Below are 13,947 nucleotides of genomic sequence, written 5' to 3' on the forward strand. Positions count from 1 at the left end.
GCCTCTCTGCTCCTATGATGCTGCTTGGCCTGCTGTGTTCATCCAGCCCTACACCTTGTTGTCTCACATCTTGGCCTGACTCGCCCTATTCCATTGTTGAGCGTCTCTTGTTCCACCCCCTCACTTCATTTAAAATCCTTGTTCTCTACCAGTTTGCAAGTATGATAAATGTTTTCTCGTAGCGGTACCTTCACTGCTTTCCTCCCTCAGCCTATGGACTGAATGACCCCTTGTTACCAGTGATTTCAACCTCCATCTTTCTCATCCTGCTCTCCCTGAGCTCACTGCTCTCCTATCCTTCTTTAACCTCTCTCTTTGTCTAAAATCCCTAATTCATATTCATGACCTCCTGTTTGATCAATAAATCTTCTGAGGTTTCATTAGTCTCATTGTATTAATCACACAAAAGGCCATCTTTGACCACTTCTTCAGTATCATTCTGCTTCTATGAGGGAGTCAAGGGATATAGGGTCAGTCAGGAAAGTGGAGTTAAGGCTACAGTCAGATCAGCCATGATGTTATGAAATGAAGGATCAGGTTTATGGGACCGAGTGGCCTACTCCATTTCTGATTTATTATCCTCCCCTGGAAAAAAGAACTGTCCCATAAATTAATTACGACTATACCTCTTCAGGCAGAGAATGGTGAACCTATGGAATTCACTGCCACATAAGGCTGTGCAGGCCTGGTCATTGAGTATATTTAAGACAGAGATAGATGGGTTCTTGATTGTCAAGGGGATCAAGGATTTCAGGGAGAAAGCGGGAGAATGGGGTTGAGAAACTTATCAGCCATGCTTGAATGGCAGAGCAAACTCGAAGGGCTGAATGGCCTAATTTCTGCTCCTATGTCTTATGGTCCTGTTAAAATACCTACTTTCTAACCTGCAGCCCTCCATTCACCAGATGATTTCTGCAACTGCAGATTTGCTCAACCACACTGTCACTTCCAGTTTTGATGCTCTGGTCCCCAGTGAAACCATTACTGTCTCAAACCCATCTATTTCTCCAGGTGTGGTCCTCATCTCTACTCCCTGAAGCCCAAGAAATGCAAGCTTGAACATAAACATTGGTTTAATCAATCAAAGTCAGATCTGCCTGTAACACATCAAATATTGTCTGATCCTGCTCTCAGCTGTTCATTATTTCAAATTATCCTGTAATGCAAAAATAACTGATGCAAACAACTGATGTTAATACTGGACATGTCTGATCTCAGAGTGAACCCAGGCTTGTTAGATCTTAATGGGGAGGTCAGTTACTGAACACATTGGTGGTGTAGTGGACTGCCAAGAAGGTTACCTCAGAATACAATGGGACCTTGATTAGATGGGCTGGTGGGCCAAGAAGTGGCAGATGGAGTTTAATTTGGATAAACAATCCAAAGATGTGCAGGCTAGGTGGATCAGCCATGCTAAATTGTCCGTAGTGTTCAGGGATGTGTAGATTAGGTGGGGTATAGTGCAATGGGTCTGGGTGGGATGCTCTGAGTGTCAGTGTGGACTTTTTGGGAAAGTTTGGGGACTGTTTCCACACTGTAGGGATTCTGTAAATAAATAAGGTGCTGCATTTTGGAAAGGCAAATCATGGCAGGGCTTGTACACTTAATGGTAAGATCCTGGCGAGTGTTGGTGAACAAAGAGACTTGGAGTGCATGTTCATAGTTGTTTGAAAGTAGAGTCACAGGTAGACAGGATAGTGAAGAAGGCGGTTGGTATGCTTGCCTTTATTAGTCAGTACATTAAGAATAGGAGTTGGGAGGTCATGTTGCGGCTGTACGGGAAATTGGTTAGGCCATTTTTGGAATACTGCGTTCAATTCTGGTCTCCCTGGTATAGGAAGGATGTTGTGAAACTTGAAAGGGTTCAGAAAAGATTTACAAGGATATTGCCAGGGTTGGAGGGTTTGCGCTATAGGAAGAGGCTGAATAGAGTGGAGTTGTTTTCCCTAGGGCATCAGAGGCTGAGGAGTGACCTTATAGAGATTTATAAAATCATGAGGGGCATACATGAGCTAAATAGCCGAGGTCTTTTCCCCAGGGTAACAGAGTCCAAAACTGGAGGGAATAGGTTTAAGGTGAGAGGGGAAGGATTTAAAAGAGACCTAAGGGGCAACTTCTTTCATGTGGAGGATGGTGCGTGTATGGATTGAGCTGCCAGAGAAAGCAATGGAGTTTGGCACAATTATAACATTTAAAAGGCATCTAGATGGGCATATGAACAGGAAAGGTTAAGAGGGACATAGGCCAAATGCTGGCAAATGGGACTAGATTAATTTAGGATATCTGGATGAGTTGGACCGAAGAGTCTGTTTCCATGCTGTACAGCTCTATGACATCCAGAAGGTGCTGCTAGTGCTCGTCTCACACAAAGAATAAAAGGTGCTCTAAATAAGAAATAAACATGAAATATATTGCACGACAAAATGAAGGCACCTTGCTTAGACTTGGGCTGATACAGCTGCAATCACTTGCTTTCAGAGAATTTCTGTGCAGTCATTGGATGTTTTTTCACTTCATCTGGTGATTTGCCTAGACGCCCAAAACAAACTGCAACTAAACTATTACTTTAACATCAGAGCAACTACATGAGTTTCCAAAACCCAGTATACGATAGTCCTTCACTCTTTAGCATACACCAACCTGACTGACTGACTGACTTTCTGGATTGTTCTGTCTTTCTCTGTATATCATCAGGCTCCTGTCGCTAAGCTATAGTACAGTTTATTGTCTTCTTCTTTATTACACTCAAGTGTTAACCTGCAGAGTTTAAAACCTATTAAAATACATGTAATATTTATATAAAACAGACTCCAGATTTCTTAGCATCTTGTCGCACCAAGTTCACAAATGAAACTGTAAAAATAATTAATCATATCTTTCCCTTATTAAGATACAAAAATAAATCCATCTTAAAGTTACATATTTTTCTTAACAAAATCATCTTGTTGAACTCTTCACTCCTCTCATTTCCATCCTCATCTCAAAAGAACAACAGCAACAGCAAGGAGATTGTGGATTTGTTTGACATTGAGATGTCTTCCAGGGAAAGTGGGACCTGTACAAGAAGGACAGGTTGCGCCTGAACTGGAGGGACACGAATGTCCTGGCAGGGAGGTTTGATAGTGTCACTCGAGTGTTTAAACTAGTGTGGCAGGGGCGTGGGAACTGGAGTAGCAGGTCAGTCAGTAAAGAGACTGGGGAAGAGCTTAAAACTAGGGCAAATATAGCCAAGAGGAAGAGCAGTCAGGGAGAGATTGCTGAGCTCAGCGGAACTGGAGGCTTGGACTCTATTTGCTTCAATGCAAGAAGTATAACAGGTAATTCAGATGAATTTAGAGCCCAGATTAATGCATGTAATTATGATGTTGTTGCTATCACAGAGACATGGTTGAAAGAGGGACAGGATTGGCAGGTTAACGTTCCAGAATATCAATGTTTTAGATGAGACAGAGGAGGAACCAAAAGAGATGGGAGAGTTGCATTACTGTTTAGGGAGTATATCACAGCTGTGTTGAGGACCACCCTGGAGGGATCTTGCAGCGAGTATGGGTAGAGCTCAGGAATAGGAAGGGTGCACTCACAATGCTGGGATTGTACTACAGACCTCCCAGCTGCCAGTGGAAGATAGATGAAGAGATATGTAGTTAGATTCTGAAAAGATGTGAAAATAATAGAAAGCTAGCAAGAACAGCATACTCTGGAGTCAGAGATAACAAGGTGTGGAGCTGGAGGAACACAGCAGGCCAGGCAGCATTGGAGGAACAGGAAAGTTGACATTTTGGGTCGGGATCCTTCTTCAGAAGAAATGCTGAAGAAGAGTCCAGACTTGAAAAGTCAACTTTTCTGTTCCTCTGATGCTGCCTGGCCTGATGTGTTCTTCCAGCTCCATGCTTTGTTATCTGTGAAAATAATAGGGTTATTCTGGTGGGTGATTTTAACATGTGCCATATTGACTGGGACTCCCTTAGTGTCAGGGGTTTTGATGGGAGCAATTTGTTTGGTGTGTCCAGGAGAGTCTTTTGAAACAGTATGTGGATAGTCCAACGGGGGACGGGCCCAGACTGGACCTGATATTGGGAAATGAGCCCGGCCAGATGATCAAAGTTTCAGTGGGGAAGCATTTTGGGAATAGTGACTGTAATTTCATAAGTTTTTGGATATGAATGGATAAGGACATGAGTGGACCTCAGATGAAGGTGTTAAATTGGGGGAAGGCCAACTATAACCAAATTAGGTGAGAATTGGAGAATGTGGATTGGAAGTGGCTGTTTGTGGGTAAATCCACATCTGACGTGGGAGTCTTTTAAAGACCAGTTGATTAGAGTGCAGGACAGACGTATTCCTGTGTAAATGAAGGACAGGAATGGCAGGATTTTGGAGCCTTAGATAACTGGGGAAATTATCAGCTTAGTCAAAAACAAAAGGAAGCATACCTAAGGTCTAGGCAACTAAAAACAGACAAAGTCCTTGAAGAATATAGAGAAAGTAGGAAGGAGTTCAAATGTGGAGTTAGGAGGGCCAAACAGAGGTATGAAATGTCCTTGGCCTGCAGGGTTAAGGAGAATCCCAAGGCATTTTATACATATGTTAGGAGCAAGAGGATAGCTGAGGAAAGAATGGGCACACTCAAGGACAAAGGAGGGAGATGGGAATTGGGTGAGATCTTTAATGAGCACTTTATGTCGGTATTCACCAAAGAGAGGGATGTGATGGATGTTGAGGTTAGAGAAGGTCTGTGAATACTCTCGGGCAGGTCAACATCATAAAGGAGGAATATTGGGTGTATTGAAATAAAGGAAAGTAGATAAGTCTCCAGGGCCAGATGGGATCTATCCCAGGATAGTGTAGAAGGCAAGGCAGGAAATAGCTGAGGCCTTAACAGATATCTTTGCATCCTCTTTGGCCTCTGGCAAGATTCCAGAGGACTGCAGTATGGCCAGTGTTGTTCCTTTCGTTTAAGAGGGGAACCAGAGATAACCTAGGTAATTACAGCCCGGTGAACCGGCGTCAGTGCTGAGGAAGCTGTTGGAGAAGATTCTGAGAGACAAAATTTATTCACATTTGGAAGCGAACGGTCTTATTAGTGATAGGCAGCATGGGTTTGTGCAGGGAAGGCCATGACTCACCAATTTGATTGAGTTTTTTGAGGAGGTGACAAGAATGATTGATGAGGGAAGGGACGTTGTCTACATGGACTTTAGTAAGGCGTTTGATAAGGTACCTCATGGCAAGCTCAAACAGAAGGTACAGTCTCGTGGGATCTGGGGTGAGCTAGCTAGATGGATACAAAATGGGTTCATGGAAGACAGACAGTAGCAGTGGAAGGGTGTATCTTAGATTGGAAATCAGTAACTAGTGGTGTTCTGCGGGGATCAGTGCTGGGACCTTTATTGTTTGTAATATTATATAAATGATCTGGAGGAAATGTAAGTGGTCTGATTAGGGAGTTTGTGGATGATGCCAAAATTGGCAGAGGATACAGTGGGATATAGATTTTTTGCAGATTTGGGCAGATGGAAATGAGAAACGGCAAATGGAGTTTAATCTGGACAAACGTGAGATGATGCATTTTGGAAGATCAAATTCTGGTGCAAATTATGCAATAAATGGCAGAACCTTTTGGAGCATTGAAATATAGAGGGATCTGGGTGAACAGGTTCATAGATCCCTGAAAGCAGCAACACAGGGAGATAGGGTGGTCAAGAAGGAATACAGCATGCTTGCCTTCATTGGGTGGGGCATTGCATTACAAAAGGTGGCAAGTTATGCTACCGCTGTACAAAACTTTAGTTAGGCCACATTTGGAATATTGTGTGAAGTTCTGGTTGCCAAACTGTCAGAAAGATGTGGATGCTTTGGGGAGACTGCAGAGAAGATTAACCAGAATATCGCCTGGTCTGTTACGGGGAGAAATTGGATAAACTTGGATCGTTTTCACTGGAAAGACAGAGGTCTGCAAAATTATTTTGTTTGTTCATGGAATGTGAGCACATCATCTATTGCCCATGTCTAGTTGAGCTTGAGAAGCTGCTGATGAGCTGTCTTTTGGGATTGCTACAGGTCCTAGTCACACATTGTTCAAAAGGTTTTCCTTGTGTCGTCTTTAGTTTTTTTGCCAGTCACCTTAAATTGGTCCATTTTTTCTTGATCCTTCTGCCAGTGAGAATAATTTCTCTCGCTATCAACTCTGGAATATAGGAACAGGAATGAGCCATTCAGCCCATCAAACCTGTACCATCAGTTAATGAGATAATGGTTGATCTGTGGCCTAACTCCATATGCCTTTGGCCCATATCCTTTAATACTTTTGCTTACCAAAACAAACCTATCTCAGATTTTAAATTAACAACTGATCTAACATCCACTGCCATTTGTGGAAGAGAGTTTGAAACCTCTACCATCCTTTGTGTGTAGAACTGTATACTCTGTCCCTTCATTATTTTGAACACAGCTGAAAGATTACCTGCCCATGCTTGCCCTGTTGCCAGGAGACTTCAAGGGTTCTGCAGTCAATATTGAGCTCTCCCTGCTGTTTGTATAACAATGTGCTGCCATCTCTGGTCATTCAGTGCTGCAGGTGTTCAAAATCATGAGGGGCCTGGACAGAAACTTTCCGTTGGCCTTCAGTCAGCCACTGTTCAGATTTCCAAGCACAGCAGTGAATTCAGCAGTTTCAGATGATACCGTCTGTCCCCATTTTGTCAGAAAGAAGTAGTTGGCAATATTGCTTTTACTATTCACATCTTTAGACAAATATTTTTCTTTATTTGCTCGAGTCGTTTTGTCATTCAATCTCTCCTGCCTCCCACCCAATGACAGACATTTCCTCTGGTTCTCTTCTTTCACTCCCCACTTTGTGTTTCTTTACTTGCTTAAAACTTACAACATTTTATATCTTTCGTGTTCAGACTGTTATTTTCTTTATTTTGTTTCAGATCTCCACTATCTGTGGTAAATGTCTTTTAGATAAAAGACTCTCTATTCACTTCTGTTCAGCCAGTTATGAATTTGGTGAATATTTGAGGCCCCAGCACAGTGTCCTGTGGGCCATGGTGATTAGTTGCAATTTCGGCACCTGTCCATTATGCTGATTCGTTGTCTTCCACCATCTAACCAGATTACTCGTTTGTCTTCAATTCAATGGGCTTTCATTTTAGTAAAGAGTCTCATATGAGGAGACTTCTTGTATACATATATAATTTATAGACATTCCTCTGTATACAACTTCAGTCATTTCCTTGAAAAATTCACTTAGTTAATACCTACTCTGTACAAATTCATGCTTGCTCTTTCTAATTAGCTTGACTTTCTTAAAATGTTCATCACTTTGTCTTTAATATAGATGCCAATATTTTCTCTACCAGATCCCAGGCTAACAGGTTTTTACGTTCTTAAACAGTAGAGTCAATTTTGAAAATTAAAAAGACAATTCCTGAATGCAAAGAGAGCCTTGTAATAGACTGTGAGATATATCAGTGTTACAGTGAGGGCTGCAGGGTTTATCAGAGCGATAGATTGAGGGTTGTGGGACATACCAGAATGATATAGTGTGGGCTTTAGTTAACATCAGTGTGGAGCAGTTAAGAGTCAACTGCATTGCTGTGGATCTGAAGTCACATGTAGGCCAGACCAGGTAGAAGGATGGCAGTTTCCTTCCCTAAAGGATATTAGTGAACTAGATGGGTTTTTCCGACAATGGATTCATGGTTATCATTAGATTCTTAATTCCAGATATTGATTGAATTCAAATTCCACTATCTGCCATGGTGGGGTTTGAACCGAGGTCTCCAGAATGTTATCTGTGTCTCTGGATTAACAGTCCAGTGATCATACCACTAGGCCATTGCCTCCCCAGTGTTGGTTGTTGGATAAATCAGTGTGTTGCAGTGAGGTGTGTGAGGTTTATCAGAGTGATACGTTGAGGGAAGTGGAGTTTATCAAAGTTGAACAGTGAAGAATGTGGGTATATCAAATCGTTACAAGTGAGGGGTGTGGGGTATACCAGAGTGATACAGTGTGGGGTGTTAGATAGTTCAGTGTTACATTGAGCAGTGGTTAATATCACAGTGTTGCTGTGTGGATTATGGGTGATATCAGTGTGATACAGTGTGGTGTTGGAGGTATCAGAGAGTTACAGTGAGTGGTGAGGTTTATCAGAATGTTTCTATGACGGGTGTTGGGTATAACAGAGTTGCAGTGAGTACAACTATTTTAATTATATATTAATGATCTGGACAAAAGGAACTGAGAGCATTGCTGCTGAGTTTACATAGGTTGAAGGTCAGGAAGTGTTGAGGAGATGAGGAAGTCGCAGAAGTATTTGGACAGGTTAGGAGAGTGGGCAAATAAGTGGCAGATGGAATACAATGTGGGCAAATGTCAGATATGTATATTGGTAGGATGAATTGAGGTATAGACTATTTTCTAAATTGGAAATCTGGAGCACAAAGAGACTTAGGAGTCTGTTCAGGAATTTCTTAAGGTTAATATGCAGGCTCAGTTGGCAGTTAGGAAGGCAAATACAACGTTAACATTCATTTTGAGAGTCTAGAATTGGCAGGGATATACTGCTGATGCTGTATGAAACTCTGGTCAGACTGCATTTGGAATATTGTAAGCAGTTTTAGGCTCCATATCTAAGGAAAGATGTGCTGGCTTTGGAGAGGTTCCAGAGGAGGTCGACGAGAATGATTGCAGGAATGAAGGATTTATCATGTGAGGAATGGTTGAGGACTCTGACTCTGTCCTCAGTGGAGTTTAGAAGGATGAGAGGGGAATCTCATTGAGACCTACAGAATACTGAGAGGCCCGGATAGAGTGGTTAACATGCATGTTCAGTTGGCAGTTAGGAAGGCAGATGCAAAGTTAGTATTTGTTTCGAGGCAGCTAGAATACAAGAGCAGGGATGTATTGCTAAGGCTGTATACAGCACTGGTCAGACCACATTTGGAATATTGTGAGCAGTTTTGTGTACTGTACCTAAGGAAGGATGTGCTGGCCTTGGAGTGGAACCAGAGGGGGTCCATAAGAATGATCCCAGGAATTGTCATGTGAGGAGTGATTGAGGACTCTGGGTCTGTACTTGATGGAGTTTAGAAGAATAATGAAGAATTCTCAGAGGCCTGGATAGAGTGGACATGCAGAAGATTTTTCTACTAGTAGGAGAAACTAGGACTCAAGTGCCCAGCCTCAGAATGAAGGGATGACCCTTTAGAACTGAGATGAGGTGGCATTTGATTAGCCAGAGGGTGCTGAAACTGTGGAACTCTTTGCTACAGTAGGTTGTGGAGGCCAAGTCACTGAGTGTTTTTTTTTAAATTCATTTGTGTGATGTAGGCATCACTGGCTGGCCTGCATTTATTGCCTGTCTCTAGTTACCCTTGAGAAGGTGGTGTTGAGCTACCTTCTTGAACAGCTGCAGTGCACCTGCTGTGAGTTGACCCATAATGCCGTTTGGGAGGGAATTCCAGGATTTTGATCCAGCGAAAATTTAAGTCAGAGATAGATAGTTTCTTGATTAGTAAGGGTATAAAAGGTTATGGGGAGAAAGTACGAGAATATGGTTGAGAAACCTATCAGCCATGATCGAATAGTGGGGCATACTCAATGGGCTGAATGGCCTAAATCTGCTCCTATACCTTATCTCTTTGTGGTCTTATGGGTGTTAGGTATATCAATGAGTTGCTGTGAGGGATGTGGAGTCTTTTGGAGTGTTTCATTGAGTGGTATGGAGTATATCACCTTGTTACAGTGAGAGTTTTGGGGTATATTAGATTCACAGTGAGGGATATGGGATTTATCAGAGAGTTACAATGAGTGGTGCAGGGTTTATCAGAGTGATACGGTGAGGGGTGGGGGGAATATCAGAGTGATACAATGTGTTTGGGAAAGATCAGTGTATTGCTTTGAGGGATGTCAGGCATATCAGAGTGTTACACTGATAGGTGTGATGTATATCAGTGTTGCTATGAGAGAGGTGGGGTATATCAGAGTGTTGCTGTGAGGGCTGTGGAATATATTGAATTAGGCATAGACTCCTTATCAATATAAACCAGTGAGGATTGCTGACTTCTCTGCTGTATGGAGCTTTACCTTAAATGCAGCCTGTATAAATATTTTAGAAATAAAAATCAATTTATTGAAACGTTTCTCCTTTTCTCCTTCCTCTATAGCCCGTGCTGCATTGCTAACAGGTCGTCTTCCCATTAGAAATGGTTTCTACACAACAAATGCTCATGCTCGAAATGGTAAGTATTAGCCTTAACCAGTCAGCATAGTAAGCATTTTCCAGCCTGGCTTCAGTCACTTATTGGTGATATCTGTTGCACTTTGTGTGTGGGAGAGAGCCCACTTGTATAATCTTTTAATTCTTTCACAGGATGTGAGCATCATTGGCTAGGCCAGCATTAATTGCCTGTCCAGCAGTGATCTGCCTCCTGAACTGCTGTAGTCCATGTACTGTGGGTAGACGCATAATACTGTAAGGGAGGGAATTCCAGGATTTTGACCTGAGTGTCACTGAAGGAAAAACGATGTTGATGTGGCTTGGAAAGGAACTTGCTGATGGTGGTGTCCCATGTATCTGCTGCCCTTGTCCTTCTGGATGGAAGTGGTTGGGGATGAAAGGTGTTGTCAAAAAATACTTGACGAGTTGCTGCACTGTATCTTGTCGACCGTGCTGCCACTGTGCATTGGTGGTGAATGGTGAAAATTGTGCCAAGCTACTTTGATCTCGATGGTGTTGAGATTCTTAAATTGCAATCATCCAGGCAAGTGGTGAGAGTTCCATCACATTTCTGACTTGTGGATGAGAAGCAGGTAAGTTACTCAATGCAGTATTCCCATCCTTTGACCTGATTTTGTAGCCACAGTATTTTTATGGTTAGTCCAGTTCAGTTTCTGGTCAATAGTAACCCCCAGGATGTTGATAGTGGGGGATTGAACAATTATAGTATCAAGAGATGATGATTAGCTTCTCTCTTGTTGGAGGTGATCACTGCCTGATACTTGTGTGGCTTGAATATTTCTTGCCATGTAATGGTCTAAGTTTAGATGTTGTCCAAGGCTTGCTGTGTAATATCACAGTCTGCTTTAGTCTTTCTGGAGTTGCAAATGGTGCTGAACGTTATGCAATCGTCAGCAAATATCCCCACTTTGAACAGGTGAAAGAAAGAAGATCATTGATGAAGTAATTGAAGAGGTACAGAAATGATGAAGCAGCTTTCTGATCAGCAAAATGATCATCTCAGCAAACACTGTGGACAGGGATCATGGAGCCAGTCTTTTCCTCTGCTCCTAACACCAATGTTTCTTTTAATGCCTGTTTGTACATATGTGTAGAGAAGAAGTTTTTTAATTGGGTTAGAGTTCTAATTGGTAGTTATATATTGATGGTTCATAATTGTTTATCTGAAGTTAGAACCCATTTATTTAATTAAATAGACCTTCTTGTTAAGAACAGAAACCTCATCTGCATTTTCTGTCAACCCAGATCTGAAAGAAGGTAAATTATGAATTCTATGTACTTTTTGAAATCTTCAACTGCTGTAGCGATTCTGGGAATAGTACAGCTTGATTTAGCCAGTGGCGCACAACAATAAGCAGTGAGTGGTAATTACTTTCGAGAAAGGTATGGGGTAAGATGGAGCTAGGATTGGATGAGAGAGGTCCCACAGGGGCAGGGAAAGTAGGTAATGAGGCACGTTTGGCATGCTATGCCAAGAGATCTCAAAAGACTTCAAAACATTTGTTGAAACTGACAGTTGGCCAAAAAAATGTAAGATCCGGCCCTGACTTCGGCGATTACTCGGGTTGAGAATGATTGTCCTCTGTGAGAGTGTCTATCTGTGAGCCTTAAGATGGCTGAAGAGATTCTGTTTGCAGTGTGGGCTTTGGTGGGTGGTGATGGTGGTTGGAGGTGGTCGTGGGTGGGCCTTCCTGATGTTCAGTCTCTCCTTGTGCAAGAGTCGCTTCTGTTCAATGGCACGGCGGAGTTTGTTTCCTTAGCGTATAGCTCCCTGCTGGACGATGTTTCAGTTTGTAGCTATGTCCTCCTAGTTGTTGACGTTGATATAGAATTTCTTGAGGTTAGTCCAGTTGTTATCTTTGAAGCATTTCTTTTGGCCAGGGAGCACGCTGACCTTCCTTCAGCTGAAAGTACATGATCTATTTTAGGAGGCGTGACTTGGGTATTCAGATGACGTGGCCAGTCTATCAGAGTTGCTGTAGAATTATACTTGTGGTGGTGATGCTGGCTATGTTGGCCTCCTCCAAGTTGCCGGTATTAGTGCGCCTGTCTTCCCAGTTGAGTCGCAGAATTTTTCCTAGGGATCTCTGCTGGTGTTGTTTGATGTTTTAATGTGCCTACTCTAGGTAGTCCATGTTTCAGCTCCATTTAGCAGTGCAGGAAGAACAATGGCTTTGTAGACCAAAAGTTTAATCTGAGCCTGCAGGTCATGGTCTCCAAACACCCTTCTTCTGAGTCAGGTATGGGTTCCACTGGCACAGCTCAGACAGCGCTGTATTCAGCCCTGTGTCTCACGTGCACACTCAGACACTATAGGCTGAATCTTACTTACTTATCCCGCATGCCCTCTGCACTGTCTGCTCACTTACTCAGGACTCTTCCCCACTTGCAATAAAAGTAACAGCTGTGTCTTCCGCTTCTTCTCCACTCTCATTCCACGAAGAAAACAGCCCGCAATGGTCCTGAAAAAGTCAAGGTGGCCAGTATGTTGCCAGATGTTTGGCTGCTCACCCCTAATGGGGAGAGGATCTTGACTCTGACCACGGGCTGCTGACTGCCCATGTACAAGGCCCTGGACTGGGAACACAGGCTGCCTATGAGGACTCCCTGACCAAAGGCTATTTTCCTTGACATGATTGAGGACAGCTGACAACCCCATGACAGGCTTCCTGACCGTGTTTGCAGAAAATGGCAGAGCAATATAGCAGTATTGTGAGCCTGGTATCTCTGGCTGAGAGAGCAAGGCAAGGCCATGATGCAGTGAATATTCGGGTTTCAATGTGTGTGAGTGCTAAGAGAGCAAGTGGCTGGAGACACAGTCTGGACCAATCTATGAGCAAGGTGTGTTGCCTTTTCAGCACAAAGTGTCCCTGCTTTACCATTACAATCAAAATTGTTATTTGACCCCAAGATATGGCACTGAAGTGCAGAAGTGTACTTTGAGTGGTTCGGACATGTACCATGAGAGATCTTAGATGCTGGCACATGTCAGATGCAATGTCCATGGATGTGGTGCAGGGTGGATGTAATAGTGCAATACCTCATGAGGTTAATGAACTCTGCATGGGAGGCACCAACCTCCTTTGATCTTGAGCCTTGCTCTCACTCACAGTATGACCCTCCCCATTTGGACCAAACCCCAGACGATTAGCTTGCGAATTAAGAAAGCAGACAATATTTCTTGACAAATCAATTCAATAAAGCCAGCCTTGTATGTGACTAATACCACTGTTTTTCTCTGTCTGCAGCATATACACCACAGGAAATTGTGGGAGGAATCCCTGATTCGGAGATCCTTTTGCCAGAACTCCTCCGGAAGGCAGGATATTCCAGCAAAATCATTGGGAAGTGGTTCGTCAACTTTAAATCATCATTGTTCTGAGTAAAGTGTCTGCAGGATTACAGTACAAATGTTAACATGAAATCATAGATGATGAAAGAAAGTCATTCAGCCCAGCATGCCTGGGCAAATTCTTTGATAGAGAAATCCAATATATCAGCATACTCTAAGCTTTCCCAGTAGACCTTCAAGTATTTATCCAATTCTGTTCTGGAAATTACATTGAATCTGCTCCACCTCCCATGCAGATCATTGATGCTAAAGAAAAGACATCTATTTAAGTCACCTCTGGTTGTTTTGGCAGTTATTTTACATTTGTGACCTCTGGTTAGTAACTTTGCAGCCAGTGGAAACAGTTTGT

At 42.8% G+C, this 13,947-nt stretch overlaps 1 protein-coding gene across 1 annotated transcript in view; it reads left to right on the forward strand.

The window, feature by feature from the left end:
• The first annotated feature begins 8,687 nt into the window (after window positions 1–8,687).
• The window catches only part of galns (galactosamine (N-acetyl)-6-sulfatase), a 60,958-nt gene continuing 55,698 nt past the window's right edge, over window positions 8,688–13,947 (forward strand). Inside the window, exons 1-3 of the mRNA XM_048605932.1 lie at window positions 8,688–8,715; window positions 10,104–10,247; window positions 13,495–13,597. Coding sequence (XP_048461889.1) covers window positions 8,688–8,715; window positions 10,104–10,247; window positions 13,495–13,597 — 275 coding nt within the window. The remainder of the gene's footprint in view (window positions 8,716–10,103; window positions 10,248–13,494; window positions 13,598–13,947) is intronic.

The sequence above is a fragment of the Rhincodon typus genome, chromosome 15, assembly GCF_021869965.1.
Source record: "Rhincodon typus isolate 14 chromosome 15, sRhiTyp1.1, whole genome shotgun sequence".
Classification (NCBI taxonomy): Eukaryota; Metazoa; Chordata; class Chondrichthyes; order Orectolobiformes; family Rhincodontidae; genus Rhincodon; species Rhincodon typus.